Raw genomic sequence first — 24090 nt, 5'->3', positions numbered from 1 at the left:
TCGAGAGTAAAAAAAAAAACTTTAAAAGTCACACCTGGTGACATTAGATTTAAATATTAAATGAGGTATGTAATAAAAAAAAAAAAAAATATTTGGGGTAGGACTTTAGTTTTGTGACTTTACTGTTGTAAAAGCTGCAAAGTGTTTTGTTCAAGATCAAAAGTGCTACTTCAGAAACAAAGACTTTTTTTTTTTAAGGCATTTATGATGTTATTTTCAACAATGCGTTGTAATATGTTGTCATTTTAGTACTTCTAAAGTCTTGACCTGTTTTAGGCTTATCTTTTTCTCTTTAAAAAAAAAAAAAAAAAAAAATCTCCACATCTCCCTCCCAGGTCTGCGGTCTCTTTAAATTCAAATCCGGTGGACGAGAGCTGCGCGTCCTCAGAAAGTTGTCTGGCCGCTATGATCGCCCGCACTCAGCCTGATAAACAGCTGCTTACCATTTAGAGCACTTCACAAAGTTTTCTCCAAACTCCTCGAAACGGGATTTTGTGTGTGTGTGTGTGTGTGTTTGTTTGTGTGTGTTCACCGCTCGGGAGTCTGTGGATGTTCAGATCTAGAAAGTCTGCACCGCTGGAAGCACAAGTCTGGATTCTAGGTTTGCGTAATGCTCAGGCGTCCTCTGTTCAACATCTGGATTAACTATTTGGAGTCAGAGCTAGCGGCCCTGCACACAACTCTTGACTGTGTAGCCTGTCTTTGTGGAGAGAGAGACTGCCTTCTACTCTGGAATTTAACGTGATACAACGAGTTTTTGCGCATAGATTATGTATTCTTTAAAATGGGTGCGAACAATGGAAAACATTATGGAAGCGAGGGTAAGTGCCGCAAGGATATCTTTAAAACACGTTTTATTAGAATTCCACTTTGAAAGATGTCTTTACATGAAACTCCATTACTCTACTTCGTAAAAAGAAGCCATTAAGTCCATGTTTTCTGTGACTTTTAGTAAAAGTGTCCAAGAAACTAAAAATAGAACACAATGTGGAGCTTCCTCGAGTTTGTCCTCAGACATCAGCGAAACCAGTACTACTCCCTCTAACTTCTATCTTGAATTTTCTTAATCTATTGTGTTCTCTGTGGTGTGAGTTTAACTTTTTCCACGCGCCATTCAACATCTCCAGGTTGTTCAGGATGTGCAGTTACAGCCAATATCCACTTTTGACTTCTAATTACCATCTTTTTTTGGTCCTTTTTAAAGATGTGCAACATTTATATTCTTCAAGTGAGACAGAGAGTGACATCTGGTGGTCATATTTAAACACTTTAAAGTGAATATACATTTCAAACAAACACTCTTAACTGCATGTATGGAGGTTTTCTCTCCTCCCATTCTCAAGTGAAATGAACTCCTCGAAAACCTCATAATCCCGGTGGCTTCAGTTAACAGCAGTTTATATCGTGTTTTAAATTAAATGGAAGGAGGCAACATGTTAAATTTGTGCCATATTAATTGTCACACACACATCCTGCTCTTGAGTTTAAGTTGGAAGTAAAGTACAAGCTGTCAGTTTGAATAAAATATCACCTCTCATAATGATTCAATGACAGCTGACTTAGCAGGGCAGCAAGTTCATTAAACATCAGTCTGGTGGTCTGAATTATGGGCTGTTTTTTAAAAGACAAAGATGTATTCCTGCAGGTTTAGTGGAGGTGGGTCAAAGGATGCAAGTGTTTCTGAGTATGTGGGCACTTTGTCATTCTTATCTTGATAAGAGCCAATTCCAGAGATTTTTGTCGACCGTCCCTTTGGCCTGTTGTTGTTGGATTTGGAAGCCATTTCGTGTATGTTGGTCAATAATATGTGATCTTTTAAGTAAATGTAAATGAAAATATGAATTAGGTACCATAAAAAGACACAAATGCTGCTCCATAAAGTGTTAATGGAGCTCCTTCTTAAATAGTTTGTTGCCGTGGATACACCTAGAGATGATTGATTTCCTAAACATGCACACTTGTTTTTAAGATCGGTAAGTATTTATGATCTTCAGTGGCTCTCCGGCAGCTGATTTGTAAATGCTGTCTTTGGGCGGAGCCTCAGAAACCGTGTTCATAGAGGACAAGTTCACCAAAAAAAATGCCAAATTCTTCTTGCGCAGCATCAAACAGCACGAATTTTAGCTCACTACCTCACAGTAGGGATGCAAATAACAGTTATCTTTCACTAACAAATAATATGTCCATTATTTTCTTGATTAATCAAGGCCTTTGGTTGAACGATGTTTCTCCAAAGCTGAAAATGTCTTGTTTTAACTCAACTAATAGTCCACAACCAAAAGAACACACACACACACTCACATTTAAGAATCAGACAATTCAAAGTAGTATGCGATTCATTATCTGTCAATCATCTAATCGACTAATCATTGCCGCTCTGAAGCACAGTTTTGCTCTCTGGGGTAGAAAATGCCATTTGTAATGCATCGGTGAGAGGCATTCACTGTCCATCCCAAAGAGCCAGAAGATGAATTCAGTTTCATCGAACAGGAATGCGGCTCTAACCCTCTGAAAGACAACGTTAAACATTCTTCTCTGTGACATTACAAAAGCCAAAACCTGAATCTGTTGACTCTCATACCACACTGCTGATAGAATCTCACAACATGTGGCATCAATGATCCCCGAATATCAGCTCAGCAGGACGGTCAAAGTGGTCTTCAGTGCTTTAAGCAGTGGGTTGGACTGCACTGTGTGTGTTCAATATTAGCATTCATATTACCACCTATATCTCATCTCTCACATTTTTCATCTAAAGTCTAATCTTTAGGATTACTTATTCCGAGAGAAAAAAAAACAAAAAAAACCTGCAGTCCGACTCGACCAAACAGGATTTCTGCCTCCAGAGCAGAAATGTTTGTATAAATAACATTCCAGTGAGCTCTCTTCCTAAGTCAATAACTGCAGAGAAAAGGTTGGATCTCGTGATGTTAAAAACAACATGTGGACCTGCTGCACCTTGGAATTCAGCCTGTTAAGGTACATGAACAGATCCTATCTCAGGCTACAGTCTCAGGTTGAAGTTGTCCTTAAGCAACACTGCCACGCTGTGACCGTCTTACTTCCTCCACATTAGACTGATCTTTTTGTGTTCTCCGGATTCATTTGATGAGTTTGAGGTCGAAAACCTCCCCTTTATGATTCACCGTTAATGCCGCTTTATTTTGTGGTTTCACTGCAGAGATGCAGAAAACATCCTGGAGGAGACCCACTGCGAGAAAAGTAAACTGCCTGTAAATACCTTCACATGCTGGCTCTGTTCGCCGTCGGTTGAGGTGTTTCATACTGTTCAGTACGATACAGGGGATATCTCATCACTCAAAACATGTTTGCTAGTCGTGTTTACAAACTAGGCAGTTTCAAAACCAATTACAGAACTATGACTACGTTACCCACAATGCAACTCCAACAAATTTGGTTGGAGATTCAGGTGTGTCATGCAAGTAAAAGCGAATGCGGCCTTGAGCTGCCAGCCCGAAGCCACAAACCAGGTATCCAAGCTAACTGTGTAATGCACATGACCGTCCACTAGAGGGAAGTGTACCAGCATCCCAACGTATCAGTGTCACGTGAAAACAAAACGTAACACTCGAACATCTAACATCTAACCCAGGTGGTTAGGGTTCGGACTAAACATCCTTGGTTATGGTTAAGAAAAAAAACAAAAAAACTTAAAACCCATCCCCCCAGGTGAATGGTGAATGTCCATGACTTACCAAGCCACACCTCCTATGTAACCCGGTATCACGGCAAAACGTGAAATAAACACGCCGGTCCACTACTGCAAAACATGAAATAGCCACGCTGTGGCCTGTCGAGGCTTTGACACACGTTTTCCTGCAGCGGACGAAAATGGAACCTACTGCATGCGTGTCTACTTCCCCTTTAAGATTTTAGTCCTGGTTAGCATGGCGACAGTCGCGGTCACTGGTGGTAACTTTAAACCATTCGCTCAGAAATGCACCAGAAGATCAACTGGTGTATCTATTTACAGCGAGCCCAAACAAACTTCCATAGTTTTGATAAAACAGTCAGTCGCTGGCCTTTTTTTTTTTTTTTCCATTCTCGCCGTGAGCTACTGCAGCCTGATTTCACGCCGCAACACGGGTGTGTAGTTCCTTGCGAATCCCCGTAAAGCTGTACGAATACAAAGCAGAAATGGCTTACTGTCAAATCACAACGAAAACTTCAGCACAGTGAGGTAGTGAGGTAATATGAAAGGTATCAAAATCCAGGGTTGAACCTCTCCAAATCAAAGTCTGTTCACAGGTCTTGATGAATGCTCCCACATAAATCCAAAAGAAATTGAATAAAGCCTTTTTTTTGGGGGGGGGGGGGGGGACTCCGGAGAGAGCTGAATCTGATGAACCGCCTCGAGTGATGTCGCTCGAGGCGGCGTCAGTTTGGTCTGAAGACATCAGATTTGAAACAGCAGTGGACTTGTGGGAAATGTCAGGTTTTAACAATGTAGAATAATGCATTGACTAAAAAACAAAAAACAAAAAACAGTGTGTCTGGTTCTGCTGCATCCATTTAATATCCTTCTTGTCCATCATGAGTCTGAGAGTGTTATAGGAGAGCGAAAGCTAAAAGCTCCCTTTCAACAATGATAACTCGCATGGTAGTGAAGTCATCTTCACTCCATAGTATCCAAGACCTGCAGTGTCTTATTTACAAGTGCAGAATCTTTCTGCGGTCCATCAGTCCACATCTGTTTTCAAGTGTGACTCCACGATTAATTACACACCGGTCGCAACTATGCGGCAACCATCCACCAGAAACATTATATAAGCACAAGACAGGAAACGGGAGCTTTTCTCAAACTTGTTTTCCCACAAAAAAAAAACCCCAAACCCAGAAAACAATAGAGCAGATCCACATGTTTCAAACAAACAGCCCTGCAGGGGAAAAGAATCCTCTAACCGGCTAAATATTAAGATATATTTGCTTGCGTTGAGTCATCTTTATGCTCTACTTGGAGATTTTTTTTTTTTAAAGTGCTCTCATATTGACATCTGTAAGCTCTTCGTGAATATCTGAGTCATTTCTGAGGACTGAGGGGGCCTCGGCAGATGTGTCGGATCAGTGATGTCACCGCAAAATGTCATTCGTACTCAAACCATATGAGCTGCATCGCTTTTTTTAATTTTTTTTTTTTTAAAACAACATTTTATATGTATCTGTGTGATCATTTGTTTTGGCTGAATATGGAGACAGGTTGCGTCTTTCTCCCCCCCCCCTCCCTCCTCGACCTGTCGTATTTACTGCTTATTTCGGGAACTGTCTGGTCCGTTTAGGTGGCTGTGCTTGATGTGCATGCGGGTGTGGGAATACCTCTTCGGCCCGGGTGAAAGGCACATACTTACTCTCAGGAAAAGCCACAAAGAGCTGCATTTATGATCTGACGCAGGAATGAAACGCCATAAACAACCTCTCCACAGGCAGCCTGCAGTCACCATGGCAGTCAAGGCTGTTGAAAATCCACATTTAAAAGGATATGTCTTTGAAATTTTTGCGCTCCTGTGGGATTGTATACAAATTCTAAATGCTAAATCCAATGATGCAAAATATAGCTCATAGTAAATGCATGCACATTTAATTAAGAAAACAAATCCCCTTTGATGTGCATGTTGTGAGTTATGACCTCAGAAGTATGCTGCTGCTGATGGTACATTTATAATCAATAATTAAATACCACCGCGACCCGATCCCGGATAAGCGGAAGAGGATGGATGGATTAAATGCTTGTCTCTTGCTTCAGGAGTGTTTCCTCACTCATCCTCCGTGGAAGTGAAGGCCACAGGAGGATTTCAGGAGACTTTATTCCTCTTCCAAATATATATATATAAAAAAAACCCCGGACTCTTTAAGTCAAACAGCGACTTTGTGCACAAGCCAAGGCAAAATATCCATCCAAACCTGAGGAACATAAAAGTCACAAAAGCAGAGATTGATGGGCTTTATATTTCCTCACACTTCATACCTCTTTAATGTAAGGAATACATCATAAAAAAGTGTGATTCCACCTTATCTCTGGCAGACAGACTCCTTCTGTTTCTCAAATGAAAAGAGTGTGGGGTACAAATGAAATCTAAGTAATAAAAAAAAACAATCAAAAAAAAAGTCCGTTTGTCATCTTAGCTTTGTTACATTACGCCTAAGCGCTTTTTTTTTTTTTTTTTTTTCTCCCTGCAGGTAAAGGGAGCTCAAGCATCTCCTCTGACATAAGTTCGGGCACCGATCACACACCAACCAAAGCTCTGAAGAATGTGGCTACCACCGAAGGTAAGGCATCTGGTGCTCATTAACCAAACTCCCCTCCCTTCGTCTTCTCCTCCTCCTCCTCCTCCTCCTCTCCCTCTCCCCCTCTCTCTCTCTCTCCCACCGCCCTCTTTCCTCCTCATCCACTTTCTGTAACTGCCTATTTTTGGAGAGAAACCTGTGTGTTCCTGGGATAACCTTAAAATTGAGAAACAAAGTCACGGCTCCCGTCAGAACCCAGAAACCAAAAGCATTTCTTCAGCTTTGTTTTTTTTTTTGTGTGTGTGTGTTTTTTTTGTGTTTTTGAAGAAGAAGAAGAAGAAGGAGGGGGGGAGAAATAAAAGAAACACTTCTAGCTTCTCATTGTGGAAGAATGCTTATCTAAACTGTGGTCGTATCAGGCTCAGAGCATTGCCGGGAAGGGGGGCGGTGGGTGTGTTTGGGGAGAGCGGGGTGAGGAGGAGGGTGGATGCAGGAGGGAGGGAAGGATTTTTTTTTTTTTTTTTTTTTTTTAATCTGGAGAAGGAGTAGATAAGTGAGAGTTGGGGAAAAGAGACTCAGAGGCTGCTGTTACTCGTCTCCACGCAGCTCTCTGGCTCCCTCTCGCCTCCTCGTTTTTCCCGCCCGCCCAGGCAGTCTTCCAACCCTCTGGCAGAGTCACTGCAGGGAAGTCTTTGTCAGGAGTGTATGTGTTACGAATGTAAACTGTATGCTCCCTGTAATGGTTCAGAAATACTTTGCAGCTGGCAGATGTCCTTTGAAGCCTCCTGTCAGCAGCTGTCTCAGATGTGGAATCGGTCTGATACGGTTTGAACAATTTGTCCGTCAAAGCAGCGTTTGTTTTCCTCGTTGCAAAAGAACAGAACATAATACGTACAAATATATATATTTTTTTTATCTCTCGTTATACTTTAAAAGTGCTGAAATGCTAAGTGTAGTGTCGTTCGAACATCTTTGAGCTTCTCTGCTCTCGAGAAATGTGTTTTTTATGGAAATCATCGACATATCGATGAAAGAATTCATTCATTTTTGATTTTACAGTTAAACCTAAATTTGTTCGACTTATTTAGCTACTTGGTGCCAAATCCTCAAGTTGAACACATGACATTGACCTAATATGACCTTTTAATGCTGATATGGCTACTTCGGTAGCGAACAGTTGCCTTTTTAGACCCTCGGTTTTGAGTTTTGACTCCTCTTTTAGCTCTGTTTTGGGTCTCCACCACCTCCTTCGGGAAATAGTTGTCTTTTTAGCGGCTAGAAGTTCCCCTTGCATCTGGAAACAAGGTTAATGAGAATGAACCGTCGGTCAACTTTTGTGGGTTAAACCATAATAATCGCTTTCAGGATTGCTAAAATGCTCCATGAAGTTGAGTTCACAGCACAATTGGCTGGCAAGTTTTCCTTTCTGTCACAAATTCATACTTTTTTTTTTAAGCACATTGTCCTCTGTCACTTATAAGTCAAACTGTATACTGTGTAGCGCGCTGCATCTTATTTACAGCACTGAGCTTTGTAAACAGGCTTGTGCAGTTTCTCTGAGTTGACTCATCGACTGTTTGCTACGCCTATATACGCGACCCGTTCCTCTCATGCACTGTCATCACCAAATCTTAAATTTGCTCTGGCATGGTGAATGTAGTATTCTTGTGGTTTGGGCGCTGCCCACAAGAAAACAAATACCAGCGACAGCCTGTGTTTATGGCTGTCAGTCAGCCGAAAGGTTTCAAGGTGTTTCTCGGAGAGAAAAAGAGACGGAGCGGAGAGGAGAGGCAAACTCCTCACGAGACGTTCGATGTTCTGGTGTGTCAGTTCGTTTGTTTTAGCGAGGTTAAATCACTGTTCAACCCTCGCTAAATATAGAGCAGGATCTATGCGTGAGCGTGCATTGACATGAGGCGAGATCGCCGCTGCTCATTCAGGCTTCGCTGGAAATGCTGACTCACTTGGATCTGTCCGCCGAACAGCTTCTGGAAGTAGATCCAGAGTATTTTGGGGGAAATTGATAATTGTCCTGAATGTGTCTTCTTGGAGCACAACCTGTGCGGATAGAAATATATAGACAGAGGATAGGCCATAGCCAGTGGCTTCCAGACCATAATTCCCCCCTGTGTTATGACTGAAATTGTTATTTTTTTCTCCATGCTAAGTGGGAGTAATTACATGGTCTGGAACCACCACGGCCACAGTCAAATCCCCCCTCCTTAGAAAGACACACACACACACACACACACACACACACACACACACACACACACACACACACACACACACACACAGATATACGCACACATGCAGACCCGCGTTCACACACACACACACACACACACACACACACACACACACACACACACACACACACACACACACACACACACACACACACACACACACACACACACACACACACACACACACAGTGGCTGATCACACGGCCATTGCCCACCTAGTTCTGTGGTCCACTAAACTAATCAGGAAGCAGTCTGGGCTGTTTCCCCGCCACACACTGGGAGTATTCATATTAGGGCCTCCAGTGTCCTGGTGCTGCAGTCGGGTCACTGTTGCATTAAAGTAGTTACAGTCAGTAGTAAGATTTTAATCTCTGCCACTGCATCAAACATCATAATATAACAAGGTGGGGTTTTTTTTTCTTCTTCCTAGGAACGCTTACACAAAAGGAAATCATTCATAATTTAATTGGCTGTAACATGTACCCACATGTAACATGTGTTTTTGTACGAAAGAAAATCAATGCTTACAAGCCTGAAGTTTCTTCTTCTGATGAATGGCTCCCCTTCTCCCCATTTGTCCAAGGTTCAGCCAAGAGACTGCCTAATGTAATTGTTTGTTATGTGAAAATCCAAACCTGCTACGCTATTGGATTGTTTTGCAAAAAAAAATATAAAAAAATACTCAATAATGTTAGTAAGGCAGCGAAATCTCCTTAATGTTCAAATGTAATGTTGGCTAACATTAGCCACAATGAGCTCGTGGTCATACCGGACAGTAAGACAGTAAGGCTCTGATTGTCCAAATTCACAAGCAGGGCATAAACTTGTACACACTTTTTAATGCGCTTAAATTGGAAAAGCAATTATTATTAAGCAAGCATGCCTAAACGTTAGCTCGAGCATGGGACAGACACGTGAAGCTTGGTTTTGAGGATAGACGTAATGATTTGATGTCTGAAACTTTAAATAATAATCTGTCAAATAAGCAACCACTAAGTAGGTAGCTTCACATTGGCTGTAATTAATTCTAAACAAGTTTGGATTCATTTGTATATTTGTAAGATGAAGAATGTTTGGATTTTCTTTCCAAAAGTTACAGTCTGTCCTTAAAGCCACTGCATGTCAGATCCAAACCAGAGACCCTGAAAATGAATGGCTGGACCAGTTTTCACCAGGAGTGGTTCATTTTTTTTTTTCTCTGTACACCAAAAACCAATGCCATCACAAGAATTTCAAAGATGTTATAATCAAAACTCGATGGAAACCAGAACATCGAATGATCATCCAACCCTAATATCACGTATGCAAATGGAAAAAAGTCAGCCAACGCCTGTCTTCTTTCAGTCATCCATCACGTATTCCCCGCAAACTCAACATGAGGAAGTTACACTCATCCTCCTCCCGAAAAACAAACGATCAGTCGTCTGGCAGCTTTTTTGCGACGTCTCTCTGTTTTCAGTTATTATTTAGACAAGTTTGTGGTGGCCTGACCCAGTTGAGTTGCTTATTAGCTGCAGGCTGGAAGGCGCAGTTCTGGACAGTAAATCCTCCCTGTGGGATGAAATTGAGTGTCTCTCAGCAGGGGGTCACTCTGCGACCCTGTCCGGGGGCCTCAAGGGTTTGCTTTGGCACAACCGAACTCGGGGTACATTGGCAAAAGAGGCTCGGACATAGGAGGAGTTTGACGAGACCCTGTGTGTTGGTGGGAACAATGAACATGGCGACTTCCTTTCCGTCTGCCAAGGACCAAAGAAACGGAGATAACAGCAAAAAGGAAAAGCCTAATCTGCCCTTCCATACCACTTCCAACACAAGGCTGTAAACATGTCATGGTTTATATGCAATTCCCTAGATGCTTATGAAAAGCAGTATATCTTGCTGAGAAAATTATTTTTTTTAGATTTAGACTTCCTGTACTAGTTTAATGCCAAAATCAGACGAGCAGTGACGGTTTGGGGTTTTTTGCCGCAACTTTAAGCTATAGGACGGCATCAAAATCATGAAATTTCCTGGAATTCTGGCAAAATAAAACGTGAAATCAGCAAATGTTTCAAAATAAAAGCCTTGTTAGTAAAATGTCTGTTTACTGAAATGCCAGAGGCCTTTTACTTTTGAAACAAATACAGGAAGTTTTGAGTTTGTATAAACAGGAGCAGCTCAAGAAAACTGTGAACACAGATTTCTTTACTTTACAACTAAAAGATATTCAGTTTATTACCACGGAGGCCTAAAGGAACCAGAAAATATTCATATTTGAGAAGCTGGAATCAGAGAATTTGTACCTCTTTTTTGTTTTGTCAAAAAAATGACTCAACAATGATTAGTTGACTATTAAAATAGTTGGGGATTCATTTACTCTTGATCGAGTTGACTATTCGTTGCACTTCTAGTTCAAACATGCCAGACAGCCAAACAACACTGGAAACCTTCCCCTCCCACAGCTTCCCATCATTGGAGTGTCTCTGTCACCGTTTATCAGTGACAGAATTACATACTCTTGTATAATAATAGATATAAAGCAAAACACAGTTCCATTATTCCCACATTGCTGTCTTGAAAGCGGCGCGAGGGTCAGATGTGCAGTCTAAACAGCTCCGCTCGGAAAGAAAACGCCTGTCTCCAACATGTTAATACTCTTTGCCGGTCCCAGGGGCAACAAATCCCTCACACTTCATCCGTAAACCAACCCCGCGCACACCGATGACCCATCTACCCGTGTTTACTCAGCCAGATATATAGTGTTTCACTGTTGACTTTCGCCGTGCCAAATATGACCGATCCGAGAGGTTGTTTGTGTGTGTCATTGCCGTCGAGACATCTTTACTGCGGAGCGAAGATTTAAGTTGTTATCTTCCACTCGAGTTGTAATTGCAACTTATCTTCTTGAAAGACTCGCCGAAACTCAACAGCGCATTCGCTCTGCCGCTTCGCAGCTGCGTTGGACCTTCTCGAGCAGACGGGGAAGTTTGTTTAGATGAGGAAGCATCTGTTTTTTTGGAGGGAGATGCTGAAAATACTGTCATGGATTGGCTCTCATCTTATGGACAGAAATTTATGGCCTCGAGATCTTTCTGACCGGTTTTTTAACCGTCACGTAGGACACGGAGCGCAATCCTGAGACTTTTTCACAAGCCTAAAGGGATTGTAATGAGGAATATAATCTAATCCTCCGATGGAAATTGTCTATGCAGAGACACAGAGGAAAAGAATGCCGATGCTATTCTCCCATCATCTGTCCTCGCTCCTCCCCCTTCCTCTCTACCGCCCCGAGAGCCAGAAAATCTCAGCCCAACTAAAAAAAAAAAAAAAGGCGCAGAACAAGGCAGCGAAAGAAAAAAAAAGAAAAACAAGTGAAAGCAGTTCACCGAGGAAAGAGGAGGGGGGAGGGGGAGGAGGGGGGGAGGAAAAGGCAGTTCAGCGAGTGGATCACTCCATCTCGTAACTCTTCTGCGATTACGGCTCGGTCTTCTCCTTCTCTTGCTGAGAGGGAGGAAGCTCTGTTTTCGAATGCGTCTGCCATTTTTTTCTCCAACGGGGTAGGGGTGGGAGGTGGTGGGGTGGTGTCACATTTTTTTGTTCAGGTCTACTACAGGAGCGCGTCCCACAGGAGTTGGGAGCGACGCCACCTGACCGAAACGCAGGCTTTTTTTTTTTTTTTTTTTTTTGCTTCCTGTGTTCTCTTTTGGCTCGCGAGCGACGTTTTTACTGATTCCACCTGAGTCTTTTCGGGCCTTTATGTGGCAATATGACCGCAATTGTGGTCCAGCTGAACTGACACGTTTGACGTCCCACTCCTCCCCCCCCCCAATCCACTCCCCACCCTCTTCTCAGTCTGTGGTTCGTGTCATTACGTAAGCAGGGAAGTGTCAGTTGTGGCCGAATGGTAATGCAACGCTACAAAAATGAGGGGAACATTTTCTCACTAGACAGACCAAGGAGTCTGGGTTGGATAAACTGGGTTTTATATAACCACAGTTAAACAGTGCACACAAAAACAACTAAGTACCTTATTGTATTTGAAGAATTTGTGTCTGTAACCCGGCCCCGATTGCTTCAAACATAAAAAAAAATCAAAAATTCTGGTTGTTCAAGCTTTGGCTTAGTGCTACTAAGAAATCTTGATACTGGGATAATGCATAAAAATATGAACTTACGTTGTGAATTATTCTTTTAAGTCTTTGTAAAATATCGTCAAGCATTTTTACATGCTCACCAGAAACATGCTTATTCATGATTAAAATAAAAGCTCGTTAGCTTTGCTCCTTTGGTAAGCGGAAAATAAGTTCACACGGGTTATTTAAAAAAATAATTACCACCATGCTGACTCAGGTCAATTGTCAGCAAAGTTGCTTTTTTTGGGGGGGGGGGGAGAAACTCACTAAATACTCCCACAAACAAAAGGGTTCAATAAAACTGGGTGGTGCATCGCAGCTAATAAGCTACAATAGTTCCCTCCATTTTGGACTCCCTCCTCTTCCTGCAGAGGTCAGCGCTGTCAAAACAGCTCATTATTCATACTCATACTCATATTATTCTTGTGTTAAAGTAATAGTGAGATATTTAAGGAAACACCCTTATTCGCTTTCTTGCGAAGTTGAAACAGCTCGCCAGGTTAAAGATGCCACGTGTCTCACGCCTCAAATTTGTGTCTGTTTAACCAGTTGCATCTTGTAATTTGCACAGAAACAAAACAAAGGAAAGTATGAAAAGTTGTGGTTTTACTGTTTTTTTAAGAGTTGGACCGAGCCTGACTGCTTTGTATGTGAGAATTATTGTGTTTCTAATCTTCTGACGATACTTTAAATGTTTTTTTTTTTCCCTTTTAAGTTAAGAACGGCGCCAAAATGTCCAAAAAAATGTCACGTTTCCATGAGTTGGCCGCCCAGCACTGTGATGTTCATGAAGTACCGCTTTGATTCTATATGTACAGCGACATAAACAATAATATATACAGTAGGCTGATCATAATCGTGCGCAGTGCCTAAAAAACTCAATTTAACTGTTGAACTGGTGCCTTCAGTGAATGACTTTTTCCCTCTGACTAAAGTCTACCAATTCAAACAAAATATCCTCTTTCTGAAGTTAGAGTGAACCGGGTTTTTTTTGTCGAGAGTTAATAACCACAAAAGTTCCAGCACTTCTCTTGTTCTGTTGCTTTAACCACATGAGATCATTACATTTGCTCCTCATCACTACCAAATCAAACGTTTGGTCCAGCGTTCACTTTTCCATTCCTGTCTCATGTGCAGTTTCTTCTGTGTGCCGCCACGTTCCTCCTCATGACTGTCACTCTGCACTCAATACCCTCCTCACACAACACTGCCAAAAAGAATAAACTACACAGAAAGCCTCATCTTTGACATCCTAATTTAACAACCTATAAAAAATGACATCATCTTGAGTTTCAGTAATTTAGGCCAAATCAGCTTTGCACGACGGCCAAATTACATTTTGGAGTCCAAACCGTCATCTGTATTCTGGAAAAAAAAAAAAAAAAATGTTGCGCTGTGACGAATGGACAAACACAAAAAGCTCATTTTTGAAAGAGCGAGTTCGACTTCTAAAGTTGGCTTTAGGATACGCGAGCGTCTGCTGTCCTCCTCAGTCGAGGATTTATAAAGTGACGAGAGCGCAGCATGGAGACGTTTGAAGGGCTTTAATAGGTGGAAAAACTCCCTCGAGGAAATTAGTCGCGATGTGGGGAAAACGTGTTATAGTTCCTGGCGTGTGTGTGTGTGTGTGTGTGTGTGTGTGTGTGTGTGTGTGTGTGTGTGTGTGTGTGTGTGTGTGTGTGTGTGTAGCCGAATCTGTTGCAGCATAATTCCTTCTCAAAATGAATCTGGAGACTGAGTGAGTGTGAGAGCAGCCGCAGTCCAGAGGAGTTATGGGGGTTGTGTGTGCGAGCAAAGGAAGACCGTTTCCTGTCCAAGTGTGCACATTGTGAAGCGACCAGCAGGCCCTATTGTCTTTCAGGTTGTGCAGTGACGTAAGACCTTCCTGTAGTGAAGGCTTTGCTGATAGCCCAGCCGCCACACTGTACGGCAATATCAACTTCCATGTATTCAATAAAACCTGAGACAGACCCAGATGTTTTTTATCCCAGCAAGTTCGTTCTTTCTGTCGGATGTTTCCCTTTAAAAAAAAAAGAACACTGGAGCACGTCACCGTTAGCGCGGATAAATCAATTGTGTTTTTGGTTTCAGTTTTTTTTTTTTTTTTTTTTTTTATTAGCTGAGAATTATTTTTTCTTTTCTTCTTTTTTTTTGTACACTTTGGGATTTGACTTCCTCGACTTCTGGGTAGAAAATGAGCATCTCTGATTCCCTCGCACTCTTTGGCTGGGGAGGAGCCTCGGCGCAGCCTGCAGAGCAGGAACATGTCACAGGAGGCTAATGGCACTGAGGTAATGGATTGGTCTTTTCTTGCCAGATGCAGCGGTAATAATCCTGCGAGCACCAGACAGGGTCTTTGCAGAGCTTCACGGCACTGCTAGATCCTGAGCAGAATCCCTGCAGCTTGAGTTTATGACCGGGCTGCGTCGAAGTCTGGGCTGACCCTGCCTGTGCACTTGTCTCTGTCTGGTAAAGTCTGCAAGCTCTGCTGCCAATTTATCTTCCCTCTTTCTTTCCCTCTTGCCCCTCTATTTTTTTCTTAGGCCCACGAACGATTCCCCCTTAAATCTGTTTTTGTGTGCAACATTTTTAGTTTTTTTTTTTTTTTAAAGTTCATCAGGATTTTGTCATTAAGGCGACATGACTCCGAACATCCAGCTGCACCTCTTCATCACTCAGGCATCTTGTCTTGTCAGTGATCACCCCCTGATTGATTTACATTCAACTTCTGGTATCAAAGCGCAATCCAGATGTGCTTCAGAAGTAAGTCGATGTTAATGGGATCCTGCTGCGCCGCTGCTCTGGATCAGAACAGATTTCGTGTATTAGTGGCAAATGATTTCAGCCAAGTATGCCTTGCTGTGGCTAAATGTGCGTTCAAAATGCACGAGTTTCTCTTTCATTTCACCACCGCTCAGTTGTTTCTTTGTCCAGGGTGAAGACCAGATGTTCCACTGTTCTCCTCTGGTTTCCTAAACCAAAGCTGAATCTTCCACCATCTGCACTCGCAGTGCCTTCAAGAGAAGTTTCACAGCTGTATTGTATTTGTTCTGTTAATGATAGGTTTGCAGCGATACAGAAATATAAAACACGACACCGATGGTTAGCTCATAAAGATTTTTGCAGCAACTGGAAGTCACGGGAACGTTTGTTCTTTCATGCTGCAGTTTGGAGTTGCAAGCGACCGCTCTTAACAATCCTCACTCGAGGTCCACTTACTGGCTTTTTCCAGAGGTTTGCTCTTGTATCCGATGGACTTACCTCTTCATTTAGTCAGTTTCCGCACGACTGGCATTAAAACTACGTGTTCGATTTACTATGCAGATGACGCCGAGAGTGTAAGTTGCTTGTTCTTGTGTGTCTGCGCAATCGTCTTGTCTTTTAAGATCATCAACGTGAAAGACAAAGAACTCAAAAACGGGGTCTCTTCAGATGCTGAATGAGCCATGTATTTGGAATCCAAACTGTAATGATGTGTGGAAAAAATGTTCTGAAGAAAAAAAAAGAAAGGTTGAGACGTGAGATCTTTTCCGTGTACAGCATCGACGGTCAACGGAAACCGGATAAACAGTTCCCTCAGTCAACTGGAAATCAGGGACCGATAACACCTGGACGTCCAAAATCAAGTGCAAGCGATGCAAATACGAAGCTGACTTCACTTAACTTTTCCCACCAGCTGTGTGAAAGTGTGTCTAATAGTGAGCGAGGTGGATTCGGTCTAATTAGTGGCACCGTGCTTCTCCGGGCTTGGAGCGCTCTTCTGATCAGTGACACATGTAATTACGCAGTTTGGATGTTGATCCTGCGCCAGTGGCAGACGAGTTGCATGCAGGACTCATAGCGTTCGCTCCGAATTGGACAATAAAGCGGTACCTCGTTCATCCATCAAAAGTAATGACTCAAGAAATGCGTCTGTGTAATGTCTGCACATGGAAAATTACATCTTCTCCTGGATGTTGTGATTTTGGCATCGTGGGACTCGTGTCTTAACTGAAAACTTTGCTTTTTAAAAAAAATATATATATACATATATATATATTATTCTCAAGTGAAATTACACTGACCCCTCTGGCCGTCGTCAGAAATGTTCGGACTTCCACCTGTTTGCACGGTTTTGTGCTGCATAGCGTGTCTTTTCCAGCCACGTCTGAAAAGATTCCCAAACTCTTGGGTATTAACTCAGGAATCTTGCAATATTTACAATGTACTTGAAGAAGCAGAAGAAAAAAAACCCGCTAGCACCACTATTGTCATGACATATTTGGACAGGTGTGTGAAATTCAGAAGAGATGAAGTGTTTATAATGACCGGAGAACCATTAAATCCTTTGTATTAAGCTAAAGAAATGAATTGTTATTGGAGGACTCTGTATGCCAAGATGAGCTTCGTGACCTCAAGGAAATAATCCTACACATTTAAAGTAGAACTAATCATAGACAGACCACCCACGCGAATGGTGCACTAAACCCAAAAGGAGGTCAACGGTATCCCAAGAGAAGTGAACCTAACCATCCTCATAAAAGCTGAATAAAATCTATTTGCTGTGTTCTAATGTTGGACGCCTTTTTTGGGGGGCAGTTGCGCTTTTCATTTTGCCTGAATTTGGACGTTAAGTGGGAATTAAAAAAAAAGACAAACAAGAGTCCGTTTTAAAGTAGCCGTGAATCGGACGACATGCTCCCGGGAGGATGAGTCTGTGGATGTCATCAGAGGCGAGCCGGGAGGCGGGTCGAGCGTGAATGTCTGGAATACAGATCGGCACTAACGGCCGTAAGAGCGCTGTCACCGCTCAGCTGTCTGTCCCGGCGCACAGGTTCCACATGAAAGGCAGGATGCTGTCCATTTGTCATGTCGATGCTGACTTTCTGTGCAGGAGCAGCTCACTGCGGGTCCAAAAGGTTCCGTTAACCCAACACGGTTCAACCGACGGGACCAGCACTAGAAATGTTAACACGCTACTGGGGTTTCCATGTTGTGTCTGCATGGGTTTTTCTCCCCACAGTCCAAAGACATACGAACTACAGGTTAATTGGTGATTTTTTTTTTTAAATCGGCAGCAGGTGTGACTATGAGTTGTGAATGGTTGTCTTTCTTTCTGTGGTGGCCCTGCGATGGACCGGTGACCTGTCAGCCGGTATAGGCTACATCCTTCTGCCTTAATAGTTCCTGGGTCCTCAGAAAGGACTTGAACATGAACCCTTTGGCGTTGGGAACCAAGACTCGGGAACCACCAGCTTATAGTTGTACTTCAAATGGAGTTCCTAAAAAGGTTTCTATAAAAGGTTTATGGGAAAGAGGCAAGTTGTGCTGTTGTTATTGCATTAAGCGCATTTTAATATCGGAACATTTCTGCAGTCAGAATGCGAGTAAAATGTATTCGTTCCCAAAAACATTCCCCGGAAAAGTTATCGCGGGAGGAATTGGCATTTTCAAGACCAACAACCTTCATTAGTTTTGTTTTACATTGCTGTTACCTCCCAAAGAAGTCAAAGAGACGAATGGAGTTCAAATAACAATGAATCCAGGGGAAATGGAAAGAAAAACACATGTAAGGATTTTTACTATCTAATTAGTTCAAAAGTCAAATATTTACAACAAAACCACTAAGTCAACGGAAAACGAGTTCCCATAACCAAAAAAAAAAAAAAAAGTCTTAAATAACATAAATTAAAAGATCAGTCAGAATAACAAGCAAACAACATCCCCCCCCCAAAAAAGGAAATAAGACAGTAACTTAAACTGCAACTCGAGCTGACATCAATACAAACACACACAAACACACTGCTTGGAAGATGCCGAATGACCCACTAACACCAGCTGCATCTCCACTCCAAACCTTCATGCTTAACCCTGATGAGCAAAGTGGAAACAGGTGCGCTGAACCACCACCTGCTGCAGGCGGGCGGTACCGAGATGAACCCAGGAGAGCAGAACAAACACAGAAAACACACACACACACACACACACACACGGCACCACAACCGATACAATAGTCAATGCAACTTTCTGTCCAAGTTTGCAGTCTCAAACTTTCGGCCTTTGTTCTTGTTGTGCTTTCGGGTCTGAATTTTGTTTAGACGAGAAATAACGTACAAAAAAAAAAAAAAAAATCCCGATCTCTCCAAGTCTTAATATTGATACAAGCATCAGCGGAGGCTTGCGTGAAGCGTGATACACTTGAAGCTCGTGTTTGACTCGTTTACTAACTCTACCCTGATGAAGGTGTACATCACTGCAGACAAGGGTTAAGAACTGCAGACCAGCCAGGAGCACAAAACTAGAAGTCAAATTCTGCAGTCAAAAGGCAGGAACACATCCGTAGATCCTGAAAAGGTTGTTAGAAAGAGTCTTGGGAAGTTTGTGTTCTTGTTATTGTGCCCACTCCATGTTCAAATGTTTTTGTTTTTTTTACCTAGCTTGACACTGTATGGCCTTTTGGAAGAATTTGTCCCAACATATTTAAGTCCAAAACTGAAATAGTTTCTTTAGGAATAACAGCCTCAACCGTCTGTAAATGGGTTGTGAAGAGAAGTGTCGCCTTACCATCACATAATCATTCCGGTCTCAAACAACAACAAGATTAATCACCTTAGTATTTCGCCAGTAAAGCCTGAGAACTCATAGCGGGACAGCTGAAAGTGACATCATACCCGGGACTTCTTGAAAATGCTTTTAGCGATGACTATCAGCCCTGAACTCCTGAAGACTGGACGAGGACGGATCGGAGGGTGGTGAGGAGACGGAGATAGCATCTGACGAGAGCACTCAGGGTCCCGGCGTGATGGGTCAACCTCCGGATTTCGGTCGTCTCACGCTACGGCGATGGGATCCAGCCATCGCTTCCCACCAGCTGCGTCTTCAAGACGTGGCGGCAATCAGCGCACATCTGTCGGGGAGGGCCTCCAGTGTTTACACAGGGCTTACCGTACACTGTCAGCTCCAGCACCGAACCGCCGCTCCGCTTTGAAGCCACGGAGTTCATCTGATGAAGAGGCCCCCGTGGCTGCTGCGACCGACGCCTGGCAGATAAACGTGACGCGTTTTTTCCCCCCCCAAACATCCCACAACATGATAACGAGATCCATGGAAACGCCTCTACGCTGATGATAAAAGCTGGTGTGGCACCATCGGGATGAACCCTGCACTTCTTGACCTATTTTCCCGGCTTTTTTGTCTTTTTTTTCCCCCTTTTTTCCCCAACTGTACTGAGACTATATGCTTTCCAGCACAAACACAGTAAAGATGAATGCAAGACAAAGATGTCAGTGCCCTGAGACAGCAACAGTAAAGTCAGGTTTGGTGTGACTCCTTCAAAATGATACACAACACTACTTTTAAAAGTAATTTAAAGGGACACTCTGGACTTTTTTTGTTTTTTTTTTACACATAAATGTAGGCCTGTTGCTAAGTATGAGTATCATGTCTCCGGTGACCGTGGAGGAGCGTTGTCGAGTCTAATAAAATAACCCTGATGATGTCATTAGAGGTTATCAAAAGGCCGCGCCTTACAAACAGTCTTTGTGGATCTAATGAAAAGATTCATTCGAATTTGATGGTTTTGGATCGTGCTGCTGTAGGGGACTAACAGTCAGGATAGCTCAGGCTCTGTTGCTTTAGTTTTTTGACCCGTCTTTGTTTAAATCTGTCTCGTGCAAAGTCGCCAAACCTTACGGAGGTGCACTGCTAAACTGCCGGAGCGCTCGTCTTTTTTCTTGCACGGAAACTCACCCTCCAGGGTTTTTTTTTTTACCAGCAGATCATTCAAGGTGTCCATTTTTGTTTGTTTGTTTTCTATGAAGGTTTGGCAATAACTATTTAAAGCAGAAGTGGATGAGTCATGTTTGTAAAAATCTATTGCAAAATCCCGGAATCCACCAAATATCTCGGATTACCGATATCCGAGGGTAAATTTGGACACTGGCCGCATCACATTAATTGGCCTAAAATTCCAAACTTCTGCTTTATAGCTGCACAAATGTTTTTTGACCGATTCTGGGGTTTTGCACCACTTATTGGTGTCAGAATGTATTCAACAAGATTAGTCTTATCACATAAAGATTTGGTGTCACATCTTTTTCTCCATCCAGACGTTACACTCGGTCAAGTTCAAAAACCTGCAGACGTACAGCATACTTGTAAAACCCGGTCTAGTTTGGAAAAATGGTGATTCGATACACTTTTCTCCCTCCAGACCGCATTATAAAAATGTTCAAAGTGTCTGTGCATGAGAGGAGGTTTTAGGAAACTTTGGTACCTCCAAAAGATCAATTTTATGTGGGGGGAAAAGTTGGCTTGATTGGATTTTTGCTACTCAATATACCTTCATAGTTTTTCAAATTTGGGTTGCTGCTCATAACTCCTCAGCATTTGCTTCGACTAGCTCGAAGGGTAAGATTTTAAAGACAGAAGACTCACCTTGTCTTGTCTTGTCCTTCTTTGCTTCAGGTCTAGACTCCAGCACAAGAACGCTGAGCACCCCCAGCCCGGGTCTGATCCTGCCATCGAAATCTTGCTCCCTCTCCTCACCCGCCCTCTCCAGTAACGGCCATGAGACCAACTCCTCGTCCTCGTCCTCTGCCCCCGCCGAGACGGTCGCCGTGATCCACCCTCAGCCCGGCACGCACACCCGCTCCAGGCAGTCCAAAACCCACCACCACGCGCCCATCGACCTCCTCCCCGACCACGCCCTCCTGCAGATCTTCGCCCACCTTCCCACCAACCAGCTGTGCCGCTGCGCGCGCGTTTGCCGCCGCTGGTACAACCTGGCGTGGGACCCGAGGCTTTGGAGCGCCGTGCGACTGACGGGGGAGCTGCTTCACGCCGACCGGGCCATCAGGGTCCTCACCCACCGGCTGTGCCAGGACACCCCGAACGTGTGTCTGACCCTGGAGACGGTGGTGGCCAACGGCTGCAAGAGGCTCACCGACCGCGGGCTGCACGTGGTGGCCCAGTGCTGCCCGGAGCTCCGGCACCTGGAGGTGGCCGGCTGTTATAACATCTCCAACGATGCTGTGTTTGAGGTGGTGTCCCGCTGCCCCAACCTGGAACACCTGAACCTCTCCGGTAAGCAGAAATAAACTTGTTCTACTCTATAATGACTGATAAAACTGATTGTAATCTTTGGACGGGCTCGCTTACTTTTATTAAGGCGCGGCTGCTGCCTTGCATCACGCAACATGTGCGGATTTACCTCATAGAATTCCTCCTCTCGGTTCTTTTTCTAGTCATTTCTTTCAAAGCTGGGAAAATCATTAGAGGAGCAGGAGAAGCTCTGCCAACCTTAAGCTCCCATGTGGGAGAAGAAAGGCTTTCTTTAGCTGAGAGCAGAACTTACCTCAACACGAGTAAGAGGAGCGGTCTGCTGCTTTCATTAAGGAAGCGACACGAATAACACCGACTTGGTCTGGACTCCGGTGGCAGAGCGACATCTGCACCGTTAGCACCAGGAGGCAAACTCTTTGTTGTAAAAAAAAATAGCTTGTAAAAAAATAAACGTGGTTTTTATTTGAAAAGAAATAAAATAATGAAATCAAGTCTATTTTGTTTTAAAACCAGGCTTTGATTTGATTTTGAGAAAACCAGTTGTGGTTTTCTTGGAGGTGTTTGCCCTCAAACATTTTCATGCTGCTACAGTAGCTGCGGACGTGCAACCAAGTGCTGCAGGTTTTACTGTGGCGCCCTCAAGTGGCAAATCACGTAACTTTCAGGAAGAAGATTGGAAGGAAAAGGTTCACATTTTTGAGTTTACCCAAATAATAAAACAGTTTTTGGTCGATGTACTGATTCCTGCTGTCGATATTGGCAATTAAGAGATCCCCTATTAATGCAGTTTAATTACGTGTGATGGGAGACCAAATCCTCATTCGTCATTCTGAACATAAATGACTTCCAAAGTTCTGCAGAAGACGATATGACTGAGTTAGACAGATCAAGCGTGCGTCTTCAAATGTTGAAAGATCTTTTTAGTTTAAAATTCCGTCTTTTAGGCTTCAGCTGAACTTTAGAAGTCACCTTTAAACCGAATGAGAACCGAGACTCCTGTTTCTTACACCGCAGTTACATCATGAAGGCGTCTCTTGAAAGCCTGAAGGGATAAAAAAAAAAAAAAAAAACTGTAATTACAGGCATGTGAGCGCTGCATCTCAGACCTATTCTTTCACTTGAAAGAGTGAGACTGACTTTAAAAGTTAAAGTAATAAATAAAATAATTTCTGCCTCCTCTTCCTCCAGGCTGCTCCAAGGTGACATGCATCAGCCTTACCCAGGAGGCCTCGCTGCAGCTGTCGCCGCTGCACGGCCAGCAGATCTCCATTCACTTCCTGGACATGACGGATTGCTTTTCCCTCGAGGACGAGGGCTTGCGAACTATCGCCTCCCACTGCCCTCGCCTGACACATCTGTACTTGCGCCGCTGCACCAGACTTACAGACGAGGCCTTGCGCCACTTGGCTCTCCACTGTCCCTCGATAAGGGAGCTGAGTCTCAGTGACTGCCGCCTGGTGGGGGACTTCGGTCTGCGCGAGGTGGCCCGCCTGGAGGGCTGCCTGCGCTACCTGAGCGTGGCCCACTGCACCCGCATCACCGACGTGGGCGTCCGCTACGTGGCCCGCTACTGCCCGAGACTGCGCTACTTGAACGCCAGAGGCTGCGAGGGGCTGACGGATCACGGCCTGGGCCACTTGGCCCGGAGCTGCCCCAAGCTCAAGTCCCTGGACGTGGGTAAATGCCCGCTGGTGTCGGACAGCGGGCTGGAGCAGCTGGCCATGTACTGCCAGGGCCTGCGGCGGGTGAGCCTCAGAGCCTGCGAGAGCGTGACGGGCCGTGGACTCAAAGCGCTGGCGGCCAACTGCTGCGAGCTGCAGCTCCTCAACGTGCAGGACTGCGAGGTGTCGCCGGAGGCCCTGCGGTTCGTCAGACGCCACTGCCGGCGCTGCGTCATCGAGCACACAAACCCCGCTTTCTACTGAAGACGGTGGAGAGGGAGGGAGGGAGGGAGGGAGGGAGGGAGGGAGGAGGGGAGTTCTTGGACTGGACAAGTGGATGTTGTAATATTCCTGCTACGGTTCTTGGCAGAGCTCAGCGTGTCAGAGCCAGTTGAAAACTGGTGTGCAATACTGGCCAGAGTTTGTCTTCATAAAATCCGCTTAATGCTGTCCTTTAAAAAAAAAAAAAAAAAAAAAAAAAAATGAAAAAACTAAATAAAAAAAATTTAAAAAATGAAAAAAAACCATCCACAGAATGTATTTAACATATTTATCTGTAAACAAAAACAAGAAAAGGCAGAGAAGTACTTCAGTGTATTACTTTTTCTCCCCCCCTCCCCCTCCCCCTCCCCAGCATCACGATTTACAGTGTAACAACATGCATACAACACTGAGCACTGGGTACAGTTGTGTTACCATTTAAAAAGCATTGTAATATATATTTTATTTTTAAAAAGTCATCCTCACCTTAAGGCCCCGAACCATAATCATTATCATTCATTA

At 43.7% G+C, this 24090-nt stretch overlaps 1 protein-coding gene across 1 annotated transcript; it reads left to right on the top strand.

Annotated features, from left to right (window-relative positions):
- Positions 1–322: 322 nt before the first annotated feature.
- Positions 323–23574, top strand: LOC138619772 (F-box/LRR-repeat protein 7-like). Its single transcript, XM_069696526.1, has 4 exons — positions 323–821; positions 6196–6285; positions 21050–21667; positions 22835–23574. The coding sequence occupies exons 1-4, from the start codon at positions 785–787 to the stop codon at positions 23569–23571; spliced, it is 1482 nt and encodes a 493-aa protein (XP_069552627.1). The 5' UTR covers positions 323–784; the 3' UTR covers positions 23572–23574.
- The last annotated feature ends 516 nt before the right edge of the window (positions 23575–24090 follow it).

This window comes from Brachyistius frenatus, unplaced genomic scaffold (genome assembly GCF_029030835.1).
Source record: "Brachyistius frenatus isolate BFR_SWC_R1_liver_20210118 unplaced genomic scaffold, ASM2903083v1 Contig_21, whole genome shotgun sequence".
Classification (NCBI taxonomy): Eukaryota; Metazoa; Chordata; class Actinopteri; family Embiotocidae; genus Brachyistius; species Brachyistius frenatus.
This window is presented reverse-complemented; position numbering and strand designations above follow the sequence as displayed.

Excerpts from the sequence above, each read along its gene's own strand:
- LOC138619772 (XM_069696526.1), top strand. The coding sequence starts at position 785 with ATGGGTGCGAACAATGGAAAACATTATGGAAGCGAGG. Across the intron at positions 822-6,195 it reads AAAACATTATGGAAGCGAGG|GTAAAGGGAGCTCAAGCATC; the intron begins GTAAGTGCCGCA and ends TTCTCCCTGCAG. Across the intron at positions 21,668-22,834 it reads GGAACACCTGAACCTCTCCG|GCTGCTCCAAGGTGACATGC; the intron begins GTAAGCAGAAAT and ends CTCTTCCTCCAG.